Below are 15,203 nucleotides of genomic sequence, written 5' to 3'. Positions count from 1 at the left end.
GCCAAGGACCTAATCAGTATGGACATAAGTAAGATGTCAGGACTAGAGTTCAGAATGACGATTATACAGATACTAGCTGGGCTTGAATAAAGCATAGAAGACACTAGAGAATCCTTTTCTGGAGAAATAAAATCTAACCAAGTCAAAATCAAAAAGGCTATTAATAAGGTGTAATCAAAAATGGAGGCAGAAGGAAGAATTAGTGATATAGAAGACCAAATGATGGAGAACAAAGAAGCTGAGAAAAAGAGAGATAAACAACTACTGGATCACGAGGCGAGAATTCAAGAGATAAATGATACCATAAAGTGAAACAATATTAGAATAATGGGGATCTCAGAAGAAGAGGAAAGGGGGGGAAGAAGATATATTGGAGTAAATTATAGCAGAGAATGTACATAATCTGGTGAGGGAAACAGGCATTCAAGTTCAGGAGGCACAGAGAACCCCCCTCAAAATCAATAAAAATAGGTCAACACCTCGACATATAATAGTGAAGCTTGCAAATCTCAGAGACAAAGAGAAAATCCTGAAAGCAGCTCGGGACAAGAGGTCTGTAACCTACAAGGGTAGAAACATTAGACTGGCAGCAGATCTATCCACAGAGACCTGACAGGCCAGAAAGGACTGGCATGATATATTCAGGGTGCTAAATGAGAAAAACATGCAGCCAAGAATACTTGATCCAGCAAGGATGTCATTCAAAATAAAAGGAGAGATAAAAAGCTTCCAGGACAAACAGAAACTAAAAGAATTTGTGACCACTACACCAGTCCTGCACGAAATATTAAAGGGGATCCTTTAAGTGAAGAGAGAGCCCCAAAGTAACATAGACCAGAAAGGAACAGAGACAATATACAGAAACAGTGACTTTACAGGTAATACAATGGCACTAAATTCCTATCTTTCAATAGTTACTCTGAATATAAATGGGCTAAATGCCCCCAGTCAAAAGACACAGGGTATCAGATTGTATAAAAAAGCAAGACCCGGGGCGCCTGGGTGGCTCAGTCATTAAGCGTCTGCCTTCGGCTCAGGTCATGATCCCAGGGTCCTGGGATCGAGCCCTGCATTGGGCTCCCTGCTCCGCGGGGAGTCTGCTTCTCCCTCTCCCACTCCCCCTGCTTGTGGTCCCTCTCTCGCTGTGTCTCTCTCTCTCAAATAAGTAAATAAGATCTTTAAAAAAAAAAAAAAGCAAGACCCATCGATATGTTGTCTGCAAGAGACACATTTTAGACCCAAAGGCACCTCCAGATTGAAAGAAAGGGGGTGGAAAACCATTTACCATGCTAATGGACATCAAAAGAAAGCCAGGGTAGCAATCCTTATATTAGACAAATTAGATTTTAAACCAAAGACTGTAATAAAAGATGAGGAAGGACACTATCATAATTAAAGCGTCTATCCAACAAGAATAACTAACAATTGTAAATATTTATGCCCCTAACATGGGAGCAGCCAATTACATAAACCAATTAATAACAAGATTAAAGAAACACATTGATAATTATACAATAATAGTAGGGGACTTTAACACCCCACTCACTGCAATGGACAGATCATCTAAGCAGAAGATGAACAAAGAAACAAGGGCTTTGAATGACACACTGGATCAGATGGATTTCACAGATATATACAGAGCATTCCATCCTAAAGCAACAGAATACACATTCTTCTCAAGTACACATGGAACATTCTCCAGAAGAGATCACATACTGGGATACAAATCAGGTCTCAACCACTGCCAAAAGACTGGGATCATTCCCTGCATATTTAAGACCACAATGCTTTGAAACTGGAACTCAGTCACAAGAGGAAATTTGGAAAAAAACTCAAATACATGGAGGCTAAAGATCATCCTACTAAAGAATGAATGGGTCAACCAGGAAATTAAAGAAGAATTTTAAAAATTCATGGAAACAAATGAAAATGAAAACAGAACTGTTCAAAAGCCTTTGGGATGCAGCAAAGATGGTCCTAAGAGGGAAGTATATAGCACTACAAGCCTTTCTCAAGAAATGAGAAAGGTCTCAAATACACAACCTAACCTTACACCTAAAGGAGCTAAAGAACAGCAAATAAAGCCTAAACCCAGCAGGAGAAGAGAATTAATAAAGATCAGAGCAGAAACCAGTGAAATAGAAACCAAAAGAACAGTAGAACAGATCAACGAAACTAGGAGCTGGTTCTTTGAAAGAATTAATAAGACTGATAAACCCCTGGCCAGACTTATCAAAAAGAAAAGAGAAAGGACCCAAATAAATAAAATCATGAATGAAAGAGGAGAGATCACAACCAACACCAAAGAAATACAAACAATAAGAACATACTATATTATAAGAACATATTATAAGAACGTATTATGAGCAACTATATGCCAACAAATTAGGCAACCTGGAAGAAATGGATGCATTCCTAGAGATGTATAAACTACCAAAACTGAACCAGGAAGAAATAGAAAACCTGAACAGACCCATAACCAGCAAGGAAGTGGAAGCAGTAATCAAAAATCTCCCAACAAACAAGTATCCAGGGCTGGATGGCTTCCCAAGGGAATTCTACCCAACATTTAAAGAAAAATTAATACCTATTCTTCTGAAGCTGTTTCAAAAAATAGAAATGGAAGGAAAACTTCCAAACTCTTTCTATGAGGCCAGTGTTACCTTGATCCCCAAACCAGATAAAGACCCCACCAAAAAAGGAGAATTACAGACCAATATGCCTGATAAACATGGACGCCAAAGTTCTCACCAAGATACTAGTGAATAGGATCCAACAGTACATTAAAAGGATTATTCACCACACCCAAGTGGGATTTATTCCTGAGCTGCAGGGGGTGGTTCAACATCCTCAAATCAATCAACATGATACACTACATGAATAAAAGAAAGGACAAGAACCATATGGTCCTCTCAATAGATGCAGAAAAAGCATTTGACAAAGTACAGCATCTTTCCTTGATTAAAACTCTTCACAGTGTAGGGATAGAGGGAACATATCTCAATATAATAAAAGCCATATACAAAAAGCCCACAGCGAATATCATTCTCAATGGGGAAAAACTGAGAGCTTGTCCCCTAAGGTCAGGAACACGGCAGGGATGTCCACTATCACCACTGTTGTGCCACATAGTACTAGAAGTCCTAGCCTTAGCAATCAAACAACAAAAAGAAATAAAAAGTATCCGAATCTGCAAAGAAGAAGTCAAGCTCTCACTGTTTGCAGATGACATGATACTGTATGTGGAAAACCCAAAAGACTCCACCCCAAAATTGCTAGAACTCATACAGGAATTCAGCAAAGTGGCAGGATATAAAATCAATGCACAGAAATCAGTTGCATTCCTATACACTAACAGTGAGACAGAAGAAAGAGAAATTGAGGTGATCCCATTTACAACTGCACCCAAAACCGTAAGATACCTAGGAATACACCTAAGCAAAGAGGCAAAGGATCTGTACTCAGAAAGCTATAGAACACTCATGAAAGAAATTGAGGAAGACACAAAGAAATGGAAAAACGTTCCATGCTCATGGACTGGAAGAACAAATATTGTTAAAATGTCTATGCTACCTAGAGCAATCTATACATTCAGTGCAGTCCCTATCAAAGTACCATCAACTTTTTTCACAGAGCTGGAACAAATAATCCTAAAATTTGTATGGAACCAGAAAAGACCCCAAATAGCCAGAGGAATGTTGAAAAAGAAAACCAAAGCTGGGGACATCACAATTCTGGACTTGAAGCTCTATTACAAAGCTGTAATCATCAAGACAGTATGGTACTGGCACAAAAATAGACACATAGATCAATAGAACAGAATAGAAAACCCAGAAATGGACCTTCAACATTATGGTCAACTCTAATCTTTGAGAAAGCAGGAAAGAATGTCCAATGGAAAAAGGCTCTTCAACAAGTGGTGTTGGGAAAACTGGACAGCCACATGCAGAAGAATGAAACTGGACCATTTCCTTACACCATACACAAAAATAGACTCAAAATGGATGAAAGACCTAAATGTGAGACAGGAATCCATCAAAATCCTCAAGGAGAACCCAGGCAGCAACCTCTTCGACCTCAGCCACAGCAACTTCTTCCTAGACACATCACCAAAGGCAAGGGAAGCAAGGGCAAAAATGAACTATTGGGACTTGATCAAGATAAAAAGCTTTTGCACTACAAAGGAAACAGTCCACAAAACCAAAAGACAACCAACAGAATGGAAGAAGATATTTGCAAATGTCTTATCAGATAAAGGGCTAGTATCCGAAATCTATAAAGAACTTATCCAACTCAACACCCAAAGAACAAATAATCCAATCATGAAACGGGCAGAAGATGTGAACAGACATTTCTCCAAAGGAGACATCCAAATGGACAACAGACACATGAAAAAATGCTCAACATCACTCAGTATCAGGGAAATACAAATGAAAACCACAATGAGATACCACCTCACACCAGTCAGAATTGCTAAAAGTAACAAGTCAGGAAATGACAGATGTTGGTGAGGATGCAGAGAAAGGGGAATCCTCCTACACTGTTGGTGGGAATGCAAGCTGGTGCAGCCACTCTGGAAAACAGTATGGAGGTTCCTCCAAAGTTGGAAATAGAGCTACCCTATGACCCAGCAATTGCACTACTAGGGATTTACCCCAAAGATACAAATGTAGTGATCTGAAGGGGCACCTGCACCCCAATGTTTATAGCAGCAATGTCCACAATAGCCAAACTATGGGAAGAGCCCAGATGTCCATCGACAGATGAATGGATAAAGAATATGTAGTATATATATACAATGGAATACTACTCAGCCATCAAAAAAATTGAAATCTTGACATTTGCAACAATGTGGATGGAATTAGAGGGTATTTTGCCGAGTGAAATAAGTCAGATCAGAGAAAGACAATTATTAATATGATCTCACTCATATGTGGAATTTAAGAAACAAAACAGAGGAGCATAGGGGAAGGGAGGGGAAAAATAAAACAAGATGGAATCAGAGAGGGAGACAAATTGTAAGAGACTCTTGATCATATGATCAAGAGAGTTGCTGAGGGGAAGGGGTGGGGGATGGGGTAACTGGGTGATGGACATTAAGGAGGGCATGGGATGTCATGAGCACTGGGTATTATATAAGACTGATGAATCACTAACCTCTACCTCTGCAACCAATAATACATTATATGTTAATTAATTGAATTTAAATTAAAAAAAAAGAATACTGGAACAAAAAAAAGAAGGTAAGGGGACTGGAAGTTGAAATGTGGGGGAAGAGAAGTCCAGCAAGACCACAGGTGGACCACATGGCTAAGACCAGACTGTTTCTCTGGCCCTCTGAACTCTTTCCGCTAGCCTGGCTTCCAGTTCCAGGGACCACCTTCCGCTGCTCATTACCAATACTTCCCACTGACTTATCTCCCCAGGGTACGCAGACTGCAAACACTCTGAAGACACGGACATTCCTGATGACCCTCCTAGGCCCCCACCCAGCACGGGATAGGACGGTGGTCTGGACCTCCCTGACACCTGACTTGTGACTGTTGAGAAGACACATGGTGGAGGAGTACTCACTGTCTTCGTGAGTCCATATGAGCTGAGGCGTGCTTGGAGGCCCGTCCCCTGGAGTGGTGAAACACAGAACTGAGGTGAAGTAAGCAGTGAACTTCTGCAGGTTCGTTATATACCCGTGGTGGACTCCGTGGAAATCTGGCGCAATGGTGACCATAGTGGTGGCCTCAGGGACCTCAGCTGGCCACGCGAGGAGCTGCGATGGGACAGGTTGAGAAAGAGATCCTTTTTAACTGCACACCTTCACTCTTGAGTCTGTATCAGGATTTTTATTTTGTGATTAATATATCTTCAAAGAAAGCGAAGTCATGATTAAGAAACTCCATAAATCCTACATTTTATGATCCCACTTAAAAATATGGAGTTGAAAGTATATCTCACAGATAATTGAACACAAATATGTACATGTATACATATTTTATACATGTATATATAAATATCTACTTTGACCCATGTTGGAATAACAGACACTCCTCAAAACTTCACTTTCTCCTCACCTAAAGATGTTGCAGAGCGTAATGTTTTTTAACACTAAGCAATAAACACAACACCATCTTTATTTGACTTAATCAGTACAATGAAACATAAATGCAAATATCAACGAAACATGAACACAGATATTTTTTAGCTAGCACCTACTCTGCCGCAAAGAGAAGCCTCTGATTCCATGGGAAGGAATCTTAATTATTTACAATTTATGTCACACTAGTTTTCTGGAAAGAATTTTAGGAGGTCAATTACAATTTTAAAGAAATATAGTACATATACACTTTCCAAGGGAAGTTGTTTTAATGTTTGAGCAACATTATGTATGAGTGTGACTTTTAATTCCTTTGATACCAAATATTTCCAGGGTTAATTAGGTTTGAAGGTTGATATGCTGTGGGACACAAAGCGTATTTTTATATAGATCAAACCGACACTGAGCCATCGAATGAATGCTCTGGTCTTGCCAATAAGATTTGACAGGACAGTCAAGGAGGCAAAATCATCTTGGTTGATCAATATGATTTTCTTTCAAAAAAGCTTCTGAGTGTATATTCCTCTGGGGAGTCTAAAAGGAAAAGAAAAGGCAGGGCGAATTTCTAGCTGCATCTGCCTTTCTAGTGAAAACAAAAAAGGGTTTCTGTAAGTTGAATCCAAATGGGAAAAAAAAAGTGAACCAAGTGTCTAAGGAAATAATACTCTTGGAATCTGAAATTACGAAGAATTCAAGCAGACCACATGGAGTCCTTTCTTCATTAAGATCTCCCCTGAGTTTACCTGCTATTGCAGGACATTAGTGACTATGCTGTAGGTAAAATCAAGGTGGGACCCCAAGTCCAACCAGACGCTGATCTAGAAGGCAGGATGGACTACACTTTTGGAAACTGCATCCAAATACATCTATGAAGCTCACATATCCTGGTAGCTAAGAACAGAGGGCAGTTGCATAGTGGGAATCTGTGTCTCTAATTCAGGCCAGGTAGGTGCCCTGAATTCAATGGTCTTGGTTCTATGAACACAACTCTCCTCGAAGTTGAGACGGGGAGGGAGTAAATATCTTTACTTGATAGAAATATCATTCCCTTGATCTAGCGCCCTTTGTTCTAAGGCTGGGCTCTTCTGAGAGGACTCCTCTCCAGGAAGATGTGGTTTGTACAAATGCTGATTCCAATCAACGGAGATAGGTTTTCCACTGCTAATTTTTAAATGGATGGCTTTTCTCAAAAGAAATCGCTCTGTTACATATGAACCACCCACTTGAAAACTAATAATGTGAGTTTCTGAACCAGTAGAGCAGATAAGACCTTGGATAAATGGTGACCCCCACCCCCACCACCAAAGCCAACACACTCAGTAACTTGATACAATGGGTTCTCCATGAAATGAGGAGTGGGCAGCCTTCTCGTTGGTCACAAGACCATGACAGACCAGGACAGCCACCCAGGACTCTGAACTAAGTCTGTGTACCTTGTATCCCTGGTTGATGCCGTTGATGAACTGCTGAGGTGGAGGGTTCCAGAGGAACCGGATGGTTGTGGAATTCACAGCTTCCGTCTGCACGTTCTGTGGGGGCGCAGTAGGCACTGTTCCAAGGCCGTCGTGGAAGACACCAAAACAAATGGTAGGAGGCCCAGTAGGGAGAAGAGATGAGAAAGAAACTCTTAGCTGCCACTCATGATTCACAGGCCATTATGGCATTGAGAACAGGGAAGTGTGATGAATGTTTCTGGAAGCTAATAGTGGCATTACAAAGAAAAATAACTGGGGCTATTTCTCATTTTCTGCTGGAGAATTCTTTAAGGCATTGGCAGAAAAGTGGACTGGATCATCTCATTCCACGGGTGAGGCTTTCCCAGGAATCCCCAGGTAAATAGTTAATGAGAGCTTTCTCTGGTTTGTTTCTCAGTTACTCAGGGTTTGAGATCCAGGCAAGGTTTCATTGAGAGAACCCCCTCTCCCATTACGTACCACTATGTTTCAAGACCATTTATCCTCTATATGGAAAAAAAAAAAAAAGCATCCCCTCCCATATGGATTGTTCACTCATTTGGAGGCTAAATTTCTCTTTGTCTGTTACAGGGACCACCATTTTGTCTTTCTGTTATTGACCAGCTATACGCTTGCCAAATGGCCTGCCTTCCAGAAGTCATGATCTTGGGGAGATACTCATGTAACCGAAACAGGCACATCACTCTCTGGAGCAGTGGACGCCCAGGACAGCAGCCGAATCTGCCCGAGGAAAGCACAGAAGGCTGCGGTCACGAGGCACCTGCACTAGTTCTGGAAGAAAGGGCAGATGTCTGAAGAGGGAAGCCTTCTCCATTGGGAAGATGGAGTAAGGCCTGGTGTTATAAAACCCTGGAGTACCATGAGAAAGAGTGAGCATGGCTAGACACGGGGCACACGTGGGCAGCTGGGCTGAGGATGTGGGTGGGTCGCGTCGGGCATGTCTCCTATGCCGAACACAGTGGTTGGTAACGTACATGGTGGGCCATGGGGAATCCAAAGTGTTCTGAAAAAGGCAGTGATGTGACATGGCTAGCTGTTAGAGGACAAGGACCTCTGTGGCCTCGAAGGAGGGGACCAGCCCACGGGCTGTGACATCCAACTCTCTGAAAAAGAAGGTCCTTGTTCTTTAGGAGCTTGTTTCAAAAATAAGACACAGAAGCCAAAAGGATCCTTTGGCTCCAGGTAAAGAAATAAAGACAACAGTCTCCTGGAACAGAGCACATGGGGACAGAGCACGGTCCTGTTAAAGATGACTAAGCCTCTCATTATTCTCTTCTTCAAAAGCCCATCTCGTTAGGCAGAAGTGAAAAAAGCATAAAATTCCCCCAAGCCCCTCAAGTGTACTCTTCAAGTCACGCTCTTTTCCCGTCCTCTCTGGACTCTGGCTGATATTCCTCGGTCCCTGCCGCTGCAAGTCGGCAAGCAAACGGTCCGTTTCCCCATTCTGCATTTTCGAATTAAAAAAAAATGGCCAGGGGGATCACAGTGCCTAGGATGTAGAACTGGGAAGAACGTCACATCCGAGAAGAAGAAGAAGCCGAACTAACTACAAAATCTTAACTTCTCTTGAGCCCGCAGGAAATCTGAGGTCAACGGGGCCACCGAGTAGTCTGGAATGTTGAGAAAAGATGGGCCTCTTGGAGGGGAGACCACGTGAGCGCTGGCTCACCTGGGATGGAGCAGGAGAGAGGATGGGGGATACTGCACAGCCTGGTAGGGAAAGCTCAGCTGGAATTCCTAACGAAGTGCTAGTGGCTGAATGAGGGCCGGCAGCGGAGGGCAGAGTGTTTGGAGGCTGTGGACGCCCAGACGAGTTCAACCGTACAGAGACACAGAGGAGGGAATTACAAGGGCTTTCCCGTCGGAAGCCAAGTGAGCCGGGAGCAGTGAAGTGACATGTTTCAAGGACTAATGGGAAAATCTATGGTCCCAGGGTTCTTGTCCCGGGGAAGCATCATAAAGACGTCATCAGGAAGACGAAGGCAGAGAGAATTCATTCCCGGCACAGCTACGCTGTGAAAAACACTGGAGGAATGTGATATCAGACGGACACTGAAGCTGTAGATCTATGCAGGGAAATGGGTGATTTCCAGAACCGGTTAAGATGAAGGTAAGTAGAATATATTTCTTTTCTTATTTTTGACTCACTCTCAAATATAGTTGACTGTTTAAAGCAAAAAATGTAGCATTTCATCGGGACTTGTAGTGTGGGTACGAGTGAAGAGAGGGGTCCCGACAGCCCGAGAGACAGGAAGGAGGCCCCGAGGCACTGACTAGGCTCATACGTCGTGCATGTGATAAACTTCAAGATAAACTGTCTTTCATTAAGGATGTATATTATAAACTCCAGAGCAATCACTAAATGAGTCTAGAAAAGAGATCTAAAATAAGGCAAGAGCGGGGAAAATAATGTAAATATAAGAATACCTAATTAATCCCGAAGCAGGCAGGCAAAAAGTACAGAAAAGGAGAAAACAGGAGAGGGATCAAATAGAAAACAATTGGCAAGATGATAGATTTTAACCTCATTTTTCAAGTCACGTACCATGTAAACAGTATACATACTTATGAAAGACGGGCTATCGGATGAAAAGCAAGACCAACTGTGTGGTGTCTAAAAGAATCTCACTTTAAAGGCGAAGACACAAAGAGCTTACAAATAAAAGAACAGAAAAAATACATGCTGAAAATATAACCGCTCTGGAGTACAGAGGGGCAGCCCAGGGGGATCTTGGGGGTTACAGAGATCATCTGTCTTGATCATGGTTGTGATTGTGGATGGTGTGCGTCTATCAAAACATATACAACTGTACACTAAAAAGGGAATTTGTATCATTTTCTGTAAATTATATCATAGGAAACCTGGCTTTTAAAAACTGCTGCAAACTCTTTGATGCTTTTCTCCCACTGAGGGGCGATGTCTGGGTCTGGGCCCCTTGCACGCGAGCTCCGTGAATACTCCGACCTGCAGAATACCACCCGGGCCTTGCTGAGCCTGAAGCTTCTATTCTCCGGAACCAGCCTCTCTGGGAGCGCCCCGAGCAGCCCTGTAGGAAGTCCAGGACCCTGACAGCAGCCTGCAGTCTCAGGGGATCCCAGCCTTGTAGCTTTTCCTGCTGAGGCCGCGACACGTGAGTGGATCCATGGCCCCCCCTCTGCCCCCAGCCCAGCTGCCAGTGGACCGAGGAGCCACCTGTTCAGACCTGCTCCAGTTCCCGGCCCACAGCACCGTGACGTATAAGAGAACGCTGCTGGTCTTAAACCTCCAACTCTCTCAGGGAGAGGGAAGAAAAGTACAGGGGGCGACTGGGAGGAGACTCGGAAGTGTTGGGCTTTTTTCCCAGAAGCCGCGCTTGCGGGGATAGAGGAATGCATCGCTCTCTGCAGGCTTCCTTCTGGGGTCTTGTGGGCCCAGTTACTGACTCTAGAATTCCATAAAACGTTCCCATCCAACGTTGTGATATTCTCTAGATAAGACCACACTGATCTAACACTTCTAAAAACTTGGCATTTTGCATAAATTAAATCAAGCAATGATTTCCTAGTGCTCTAAGGGGACGTCTTGCATCTCTGCATTGCTTTGGTGCAACATAACGGGAGGCTGATGCTCTCCTGGGTCGGGCTGTTCATCCTCACGTCAGCGCGTCTCTTCGCTTGCCGTCGTCTCAGCAAAACCCCAGGGAGCTGGGCCGACCCAGCCAAGGAAGCAGTTCCGTCCTCCCTTCTCATTACCTGGGGCCACGTAAAACCAGGAGGTAAGTATGGCTCTGCCAGCCGCATCCTTGCTTCAAAGCTCATGGAGCTGGACGCACGTTCCTTCCCAAAGTCCCAGGAAGGAGGTTTCGGAGCCTCAGGTTCCTGTCTCTCGCCCGCCTGGGGCTTTGTACAAAAAAATCACCAGTTGTCCTAGCCATCCTTCACCTTCTTGTCGCCCTAATTATTGTCATCGGAAATGACTCACAAATACGTAGACGATGGAATTAAGAATTCCCTAGAGTGAGAGAAAGAGCTACAGCCAAGAAATCCTTCTCGACAGTGCTTCCCACGGAGGCTGAAAGGCCTTAATTATTGAAGGCCGTGGAACCCTCCTCTCGTGAGGAAAGGCAAGGGCCTCACTCCTAGGTGGGACTTCTCTGCAGTCTTCACAGGAGAGCTGAGGGAAGCGGGGGCCTCCCACTGCTCCGAATAAGGCCTCCATGGACATTTTTCTCCCCAGATAATTAGCATTTAAAGTGCAGTCCTTTCCTTGTCCCTAACTGCAGGCCTTGAAGTGGTCTGGTAAAGTGACAGGTGTTATGCTCTTCTGTGGTTTTCATTGCTTAAAAAAAAAAAAAAAATCCATTTTTTTCTAGATAATTCCCCCTGCACTAATCCTAGGATGCTCTCAGTCTTAAATTCAATGGAGCTTAAATGCTGTCTTGATTCTCCCAGCCAAGGACAAGGAGCTCTGTCATGAGCACCCAGCAACCACAGGCCCCTCATGACTACGGTGCGTGGATGGAGAAGCCACATGAGCAGTTTTAGAAACAGGAAGTGATCCGTTATAGGAAAGTCTGTGGCCAGGATAAAGCAATGGCCGAAGGTGGGATTTCTTGGGATGGGCATGTAGGAGGCACCACAGGGCAGGGAGGCCCTGTCAGGTGCCTCCGAGGGCTTACATCAGCACCAGAGTTACTGATGTCCGTCAGTTCTTCCTTGTCATCAACTGCTGCTCACAGCCACGGAAAAGTTTACAACTGTTAAATTACATTCGACAACTTTACCTGTGCATCATATATTGCTAAGTGCAAGGAGCCAGTTTAAAAGGGCTCCATAGTGTGTGATTCCAACTAGAAGACATTCTGGAAAAAGCAAAACTGTGGAGGTGGTCCATCAGTGACTGTCAGGAGGGGGGGGGATAGGAGGAGCACAGAGGATTTTTTAGGGCAGTGAAACTATTGCATATGATGTCATAATGGACGCATATCATTACACTTTCGTCAAAACCCACAGGGCATACGGCACCGAGAGTGAACCCCAATGTGAACTACGGATTGTGGGTGCCAGCGATGTGTCGCTGGAGTTCACGGACTGTAACAGATGGACCGCTCTGCTGAGCGATGCTGATGGTGGGGGTGCCGTGATGGGGAGGGGTGCGGGGTACACGGGAAATCTTTGCACCCTCTGCTCAGTTTTGCTGTGAACTTAAAACTGCTCTAAAAACTAAAGTCTATTTAAAACACAAAACTAGCCGTGACTTCGCTAGACGCTTTCCGAATCCAGTTCTTGTTACCCACTTTCCACGGAGCATCTGCAGGGAGGCCCCAGAGCAGCAAAACAGAACGGCGCTCTCCCCGACATCCCCACCGGCCCATCCTCCCAAGGTCACTTTTATGTTTGTTGCAAGTTGCTTATCATCAGTGGATTTTGTTGTTGCTGTTAAGTGTGTATGGATTTTTTTTTTTCAATTAATTTGCCAGCATTTTCACCCGGTCATACACAGAGGGCATGTGCGATTATGCTTATTTCCTGATGCCAGGGGTTCCCTGGTAAGATATGAATGATTTTTAAAAATTTCCTTCTTCCTCCTTCCCTTCCTTTCTTCCTGGCTAGTCATGTAAATTCAGCAAGATCTGATTCTTGATGGATTTCAAAACGAATCTTTGGTTTTAGAAATATAAAAATGTTTTAAAATAATAAGCTACCTAAATAAATCAATAAAGAGGACTACAAAGTTTTACAGCTTCAAATAATTGACTTTTTGAAATATTTGGGATCAGAGAGTACATAATTAATATTCATAGGTCATGAATTTTTCAGAACTTTAGGTCTTTAATCAAATAGAAATGAATGTGTCAATATTGCCTAGTGCATGCTTCCTTTTTTTGGATTTTTCAACTCAATTCATTTGCAAAACTTCTTAAGAATGCATGCAACCAAAACTTTTTGAAAAGCTGATTTCTGAAGTCATTAAGGCCCACAGTCCACTGTGTACTTTATATTTAAATATATAAATATTTATTAAAATTATTTATGTCTATATTATTGATTCTATTTTGTATTTATAGAGACTTACTTCCACAGCATAATGAACAACTTTCTGATGAAAGGGAGTCATCGGGGGCGCCTGGAAGGCTCAGTCAGTTAAGCGTCTGCCTTCGGCTCAGGTCATGATCCCAGGGACCTGGGATTGAGCCCTGAGTCGGGTCCCTGCTCAGGGGGGAGCCTGCTTCTCCCTCTCCTTCTACCCCTCCCCTCTGATCATGCTCTCTCTCTCAAAATAAATAAAATATTAAAAAAAAAAACCCAAATAAAGGAAGTTATCAGGTACACCAAGTCAGACAGTAAAAGAAATTTTCTACCCAGGGAATGTCAGGGCAATGATCTGAAATTGAGATTTGCGTGCTCAGATCATCTTCTCCTTCTTCAGCCTAAAGTCAGTACCTGACGGCAAAGGAATTGGATGAAGTGAGGATGCCCGGCAGATCATCCCAGCTTTGACCCTACCCAGAAAAGATTAGAAGTGGGAAATTGGTTGCAGCCATAAAACAGGAAGGAAGGGTATTTATGAGTCTGGTCACAATCATATCAGATCGAGGACAAGAAGCTGGTTACAACGTGCTGCTCTTGAAAGCTAAAGCCAATACTCCCCCTCCCACCTGTGGAATCATTCATGTTACCCGACGGCGCAGAAACATTGGCAACCTGTCTGGGACCAGTGGGGCACGGGAAATAGGACAGGTACCCCTTCTGAATAACACTGTGAGGAGCTGTGTGGACAACACGTCAGACGACCCAGGGACAAACTTAGTGGGAAGATAATATAAAGCAAAACGTTCCGATTGACTCCTTCAAAAGAAATGCTGAGAATACTTACGTTGTAAAAACGCACACCTGTGTTAGACTGAGCGTCCTGTTTGTGAGCCATTTCCTGTATTGGCTCTGCAGAGGCTCAGCAGATGCACCCAGAAGGAAGTGAGGAGGTCAGGACAGCGCAGGAGACGCTCTGCAAGAGGGTAGCTGGCCAGACCTCAGCTGAGCCCTTCCAGTTGTCCTCACCTGAGGCCGAGGGACTGGGTTTTCCCACGCCCACAGCGGCGCCATTAGCCACAGGCTGGCCGTGGGGAAGGGGGGCCCTGGGTGAGGCAGTGGGCAGCTCCCGGGGGGTCACAGCAGTGAGCCCCGAGCAGGCCCTGTGCCAGCGCTGGGGAGGGGCAGGCCCCCACGAGGAACTGATCGCGACAGGGGCACCGTACCCCATGCCAGACACGCTAGGAAGGATGAAGTGGCCAAAAGCTAAATGGATACTGGGAATAAGTCAGGTATCAAAGAACACAGTTGTAAGTTTTGTATACCAAAGCCAACAGAACGGTATAAAGATTTTACTGCAAAATTCAATCTGAAAAGCCTCAGATTCAAGAAATCCATTGTTTTATTCACAGAGAAGTTCTCCTCTGTAAGAGGTGGCCTGTGGCCTCAGAAGCCTCATTAAATGATGCTATCGGAATGGTAAATCTAATAATATCCAAGACCTTTTTTTTTTGTTGCTGCTTTGTGAAAGACAAAAAAATGGCAACGCTTTTGACAAAAGAATTTCTTTTGAGGGACTGAAGATAATGCCACATGTCAGGTGAGGTTAGAACGATCAGTATTCATCC

General features: G+C 43.8%; 1 protein-coding gene across 5 annotated transcripts in view; it reads right to left on the bottom strand.

The window, feature by feature from the left end:
• Nucleotides 1-15,203, bottom strand: part of SDK1 (sidekick cell adhesion molecule 1) — an 877,999-nt gene that overhangs the window by 155,753 nt on the left and 707,043 nt on the right. For all 5 annotated transcript variants that reach the window (XM_078074254.1, XM_078074256.1, XM_078074255.1 and 2 more), the window contains 2 exons: nt 7,525-7,640; nt 5,575-5,767 (listed from right to left, as the gene is read on the bottom strand). In XM_078074254.1, the coding sequence (XP_077930380.1) occupies nt 5,575-5,767; nt 7,525-7,640 (309 nt within the window). The remainder of the gene's footprint in view (nt 1-5,574; nt 5,768-7,524; nt 7,641-15,203) is intronic.

The sequence above is a fragment of the Halichoerus grypus genome, chromosome 6 (genome assembly GCF_964656455.1).
Source record: "Halichoerus grypus chromosome 6, mHalGry1.hap1.1, whole genome shotgun sequence".
Taxonomy (NCBI): Eukaryota; Metazoa; Chordata; class Mammalia; order Carnivora; family Phocidae; genus Halichoerus; species Halichoerus grypus.
This window is presented reverse-complemented; position numbering and strand designations above follow the sequence as displayed.